This window comes from Mesoplodon mirus (assembly GCF_964341445.2).
Source record: "Mesoplodon mirus genome assembly, chromosome: X".
NCBI lineage: Eukaryota > Metazoa > Chordata > Mammalia > Artiodactyla > Ziphiidae > Mesoplodon > Mesoplodon mirus.
The window spans coordinates 108,514,518-108,520,612 of record NC_138981.1 but is presented as its reverse complement, the minus strand read 5'-3'; the positions used below and the strand labels follow the sequence as shown (position 1 = coordinate 108,520,612).

The 6,095-nt window shown below is 49.0% G+C and overlaps 1 protein-coding gene across 1 annotated transcript; it reads left to right on the top strand.

Annotated features, from left to right (window-relative positions):
• Window positions 1-1,022: 1,022 nt before the first annotated feature.
• Window positions 1,023-2,420, top strand: LOC309797081 (DDB1- and CUL4-associated factor 12-like protein 2; the record flags this gene model as incomplete). The annotated part of the gene is made up of 1 exon (XM_082610509.1): window positions 1,023-2,420. One exon carries the CDS (start codon window positions 1,023-1,025, stop codon window positions 2,418-2,420), a length of 1,398 nt encoding a protein of 465 aa, XP_082466635.1.
• Between the last annotated feature and the right edge of the window lie 3,675 nt (window positions 2,421-6,095).

Genomic DNA, 6,095 nt, shown 5'->3' with positions numbered 1-6,095 from the left:
GCTACGAGCCTGTCACTGGACTGGCTACCCTGACACAGCAGAGCAAAGTATGAAACACCCACTTGCGGAGATTAAGCCCTCCCTCTGAACGCTTATACTTTTTCATCATTTGTCCTTGTGGTTGCCTCCTTCTGGAAAGTTCTTTATCTCCATGTCTGCTTGTGAAAGTCTTGCCCATCCCTCAGGACCTCTCCCTAAAGCCCCAGGGGACTATGCCCAAGCACCTGAGACTCTGGGACTGAGAGCTGAGGACAGTGCCTAGGAGCAGGGAGGAAGCTGCCCCTCCCCTTGACACTTCCTCTCCACCTTCTTAGGGCTCTGAGTTACAATGGAAGCGAACACCTCCAAGGAACACCCCTTCTCCCATGTCAGCTCAGCCTGCCATGTTCTCAAGGCAGTACCTGATCAAGGTGTCCCAGACATCTCCCTGACCAGAGTGTGGGGCCCCGGGGATCTGCATTCGGAAGGCATCCTTCAGGCCACTGCACTGCAGGAGCTCAGAGACCTCAATTTGAGGAGAAAAAATATATGTACATCTATTTGGTTGAAACTGTTTAGGTTCCAGCAGAGGGGCTGCCCGGCTGCTGTCCTAAGAGTGGCAAAATATCCCGAGTCATTTAGTGGGGATCTAGGTCAGGAGCACATGGCCAGCTCGGGGTCCTGGAGCGAGGCCCCCAGCACAACCCAGGCCCAACAAATCCATCCCCGCAGCCGGCGTGTCCTCCCTCCCACCAGCTCACCGCCCGCTCCTCCCGCCGCCTCCGCACCCTCACACTCGCCCCCCGCGTCGTCCTCGTCCCACACCGACTTTGCTCCCGCCGCGCCGCCGGCCGCGCTTCCCGCCCTCGCTTCGATTCGCGCCGCCGCCGCGCGCCGCCTGCGCTCCGCTCCCCCCGGCCACCTCTCCTTGCCCGGCCCGGCCGCACTCGCCTCCGTCGCCGCCGCGCGCCGGACTCTGTTGGCTCCGCGCCCCGCGGCCGCCCCGGTCCCCCGCCGCCGACGCCGCTCGCCCGCCGCCCACCATGGCCCCGAGGCAAACAGGTAGCAGGAAGCGGAAAGCGCCGGCGCTCGAGGCGGCCGTCGCGGGCTCGTCGTCGCTGGGCTCGGCGGTGGCGGCGGTGGACGGGGACGGGCAGCTGCCTCCCAAGAAGCCCAAGCGGCCGGCGGCGCGGCGCTCGCTGCTGCACTACCTGAAGGGCCGCGAGGTGGGCGCGCGGGGCCGCGCCAGGCTCCCGGGCTTCGAGGGCGAGCTGCGCGGCTACGCGGTGCAGAAGCTGCCCGAGCTGCTGAGGGAGCGCGAGCTGGCGCTGGGCACCCTCAACAAGGTGTTCGCGTCGCAGTGGCTGAACGCCAGGCAGGTGGTGTGCGGCTCCAAGTGCAACACGCTCTTCGTGGTGGACGTGCAGTCGGGCCAGATCACGCGCATCCCCCTGATGCGGGACCGCGGGCCCGGGTCGGCCCGCGCCCAGCCGAGCTGCGGCATCCACGCCATCCAGCTGAATCCCTCCAAGACGCTTCTGGCCACCGGGGGCGAGAACCCCAACAGCCTGGCCGTCTACCAGCTGCCCACGCTGGACCCCGTGTGCCTGGGCGACCGCCACGGCCACAAGGACTGGATCTTCGCCATCGCCTGGATGAGCGACACGGTGGCCGTGAGCGGCTCCCGCGACGGCACCGTGGCGCTCTGGAGGATGGACCCCGACATGTTCCACGGCAGCATCGCCTGGCACAACGACGCGGGCCTCCCCCTGTACGCCCACATCCGTCCCAGGGACGTGGAGACCATCCCCAGGGCCAGCACCAACCCCAGTAACCGCAAGGTGCGGGCCCTGGCCTTCAGCGACCAGAACCAGGAGCTGGGAGCCGTGTCCCTGGACGGCTACTTCCACCTGTGGAAAGCCCGGAGCAACCTGTCCAGGCTGCTGTCCATCAGGCTGCCCTACTGCCGAGAGAACGTGTGCCTGACCTACTGCGACGAGTTGTCCCTGTACGCGGTGGGCTCCCAGTCCCACGTCTCCTTCCTGGATCCGCGGCAGCGCCAGCAGAACATCCGGCCCCTGTGCTCCCGAGAGGGCGGCACGGGTGTGCGCTCGCTGAGCTTCTACCAGCACATCGTCACCGTGGGCACGGGCCACGGCTCCCTGCTCTTCTATGACGTCCGCGCGCAGAAGTTTCTGGAGGAGAGGGCCTCGGCCGGCCCGCACTTCTCTCCGGGGCCCGCAGGGAGGAAGCTCAAGCTCACCTGTGGCAGAGGCTGGCTCAACCACGATGACCTGTGGGTGAACTACTTCGGTGGCATCGGCGAGTTCCCCAACGCGCTCTACACTCACTGCTACAACTGGCCCGAGATGAAGCTCTTCGTCGCTGGGGGGCCTCTCCCTTCCGGCCTCCACGGGAACTATGCCGGCCTCTGGAGCTAAGGATGGCCTCCGCGTCCTCAAAGTGCCCAGATACACCTTCCAGTCCCCTCTCGCTTTCCTCCTTCACTCTGTGTTTGTGCTATTACTCTGTGTGGCTTTTATCTTCCAGGTGGAAAGGGCCCAACTTACCTCTGCTCAGTGTGTTAGGTAAAGAGAGAGAGAAAGAAAGAGAGAGGGCGGGCTAGAGAGTGAGGTGTCCTTCAGTCAGTCAAAACTTTGCTTTAATAGTTTTCTACACCTGTCCAACACTATTGTTTTGAATTATACAAAAATTTTTGACTAATTCTTAGATCTGTTCACTCTGAGTCATTTACATATTCTCTCTCTTGAAGGCCAGGCAGTCATGGTTTTACAATTATGTATATTTTCTTTTTCTTTTATTATTTTTTTGTTACTAGTATTACGATGATGCTGTTTTGGTTATTTTTCATTGCAGATAGATGGTATATTAAGAACACTCTTTTTTTTTTTTGCGGTATGCGGGCCTCTCACTGTTGTGGCCTCTCCCGTTGCGGAGCACAGGCTCCGGACGCACAGGCTCAGCGGCCATGGCTCACTGGCCCAGCCGCTCCGCGGCATGTGGGATCCTCCCGGACCGGGGCATGAACCCGTGTCCCCTGCATGGGCAGGCGGACTCTCAACCACCGCACCACCAGGGAAGCCCTTAAGAACACTCTTAAAAACAGTTTGTACATGTGTTCTGGAAAGTTAGCTGTTGTTTTATAGCATTGTTCCAGTGGGAGGATACATTCCAAGTTCTAGATTACCGGCTTTTGGAAGCATTCCATTTGTAAATTGTAGTCTTCATGTTTGTAGTTTGTAAGTTGTTGGTGCTAAACACGCTTTTTAAAAACTTCATTCACTTTGAAAAAAAAGTTGTTATACAATCTTGTTTTTTGTACCAGAATCTCATTTGGTCAGAACACTTTAGGAACGCAGGGGTTCTGCTGATTGAATGTTCAGAGTTAATCTGAAAACCTAATCAATCTTTTTCTCCTTAAACCCTTATTTAAGTTTTCCTGACCTGTTGTTAAATAGATAAGTGAATATGTATTTTTTCACTTCTTGCCTTAGTACTATTAAGACTTGTGAGTATATTTGAATGTTTGTTAAGGAACTTGCACAGAGTTTCAGTGCCATCATTCAAAACAGGGATTCCAAGTGTGAAAATGTAGAACGTATTGCAGGCTGGGCAGAATGTATACTGCTGCAGGGTATAGACTGGATATTTTTGCTGTTGCTGTTTTCAATACCAAATATTATATTTGAACATACTTAAATTTTCTAATTCTGCTTAACAGTTAAAGTCACAGGAAAAAAACTGCAAAAAAGGAAAATGAGCTCGTCCCAACTCCTTCTGATAAGATTCTTAATTTGTAAAGTCCAATTTATTAAGATTTAATTTTGTCAATCTCAAAGATTCTTACCTAAAGTAGAAAAAATATATTCTTAAAAAGTAGTGATATTGGGCTTCCCTGGTGGCACAGTGGTTGAGAGTCCGCCTGCCGATGCAGGGGACACAGGTTCGTGCCCGGGTCCGGGAAGATCCCACATGCCACGGAGTGGCTGAGCCCATGAGTCACGGCCGCTGAGCCTGCGCGTCCGGAGCCTGTGCTCCGCAACGGGAGAGGCCACAACAGTGAGAGGCCCGCGTACCGGAAAAAAAAAAAAAAGTAGTGATGTTATGACCCTCAATATAATAATATACGATTATCAAGGACACAGGAAGTTTATTTCAAGAAGATGGGGCGGAAAATAAAAGTAAATGGGATTAGGTTGAAGAAAAGTATCGATACTTTGGAGCATAGACAAATACAAAGCATGGATTGTTAGGAAAACAGGTTGTGCTTCTCCATATGTGAGAATATTGGAAGTGAGAAAGGAGACTGGCCCTTCCTCACAACTGGCCAGGTTGTGCTGACCTTGCATTAGTATTGTGGCATGTCTGTTTTTCCTTAAATGTTTTGGCACTCGGATGCTGGCTTGGTGTCCACTACATGCTGTTCAGTTGCAAATCTGAACCAACTGAGTAATATACTGAGTGGTACTAAAAGGGAGTTAAGAAATACAGGAAAAAAAGCAGTTTTTGTTTACAGAGATTGTTTTAACAGGTTTATATAGTTGTTGTTATATAGCAGTAAAATGTATTTGTGTGCATGTATGTGTCTCCAACTCAGTTATAAGTGTCTTAAGAGCAGAGAATGTAAGTGTCATCTTTATATTCTCACATTTCTCCACTAATGCCTAGCAAATCATAGGCAATCAGTAAATATTTACTGAATGAATGTATTTGCCTCTGGAGACCTAAAGTTCAAGGCTATGAAAAAATAAGTAAATGCATAAATAAGAGTAAAAATTTTACTCTTAAATAGTATGGAATATTGTTGTTTTCCTGCCTTTTTACCATAAAATTTGCCCTAATTCATTTCTAGGTCAGGCCATGGTGCTTATCCATTCATAAACTTTCCATATGTGATACCAGAAGATAAAGGAAAATGTATACATTTTAGATGGCACTGGAATTTAGTATTTCCACCTGCAAATACTTAAATTTGAAGATTCTTTTAAAATATTTTGTTTTTTACAAAATTAGTTTTGAAAGATCTTTTTTGTAGGCAGTTTCTCTTTTTACTTTGTGTGTGTGTGTGTGTGTGTGTGTGTATTTGCTGAAAACTTTTTCAAACATTACCCAAGAACTTCACCAAAGTATTCACTGCCTGTCTTCTTGTGGGTTATAGGGTATTTTTATGGTACTTTGTCATCGTTTTGGGACATTGGGAGAACATTTTCAGAGGAAATGATGCTTTCTACGTGACGTATTTTCAAGAAATAGAAGGAACATCTCTACCCTGATTTGTTCTCTGGCTTAGCCCTTAACTTCATCACTGACTCACTGTTAACTTTCTCGTAATTTAGGGTGTATCTCCTTGATGCCAAATCACATGGCTAGCCTTTTAAAAAACTAGATAGCCTAACTCTGTACGTATTTATATTAGTAGAAGTTTAATTATTTTGAAATATTTTCTAGTTCTGGGTCAAAGTGATCTACAGAAGTACAATTAATTGTGTAACCTGTGAGTGTGAAATAATTGAAAATGTAATTGTAATTGAAAAAGTAACCATGCCAGCATTTCAGTGAACCCATGCATATAGTTCACTTAAAATAAACAATGGAATACATGTCTCTAAGTACAAATAACCTATCACCGTTGCCTGAAAAACGTTAGTTACTTATAACAATGCATAAAAAAAGATTAATTCCATTTATCTCTAACTACATATTCATATATTCCTCCCCAAGTTTGTTCCTCCCCTTTACTATATGGATGAGATAATTTCTAAATTTTCTTTAAAGGGAGGAGAAAGAATTTACTAATCAAGGATATCCACTGAAATAAATTGAGATGACTACTCTGGAAAAAATTTATCTGTTAAATATACTCTAGCATTAATGATAAACAGTGTTGAATTCTCCAGAGGTTGATTTTTATCCGACTGTACTCCGTGTTGAACAAGTTGTCAAAAATTTTCCATTAATTGCTAATTTAAAGTGATTTTAGAAAGCAATTCACAGAGCCCTCCCGAATGTTTTACTGACAGCTGCCTAATCTCTGCAAGTCTTGGGTAACCCAGCTACATTAAACATGTCACCATATGAGCTGCTCAGGGATGCAG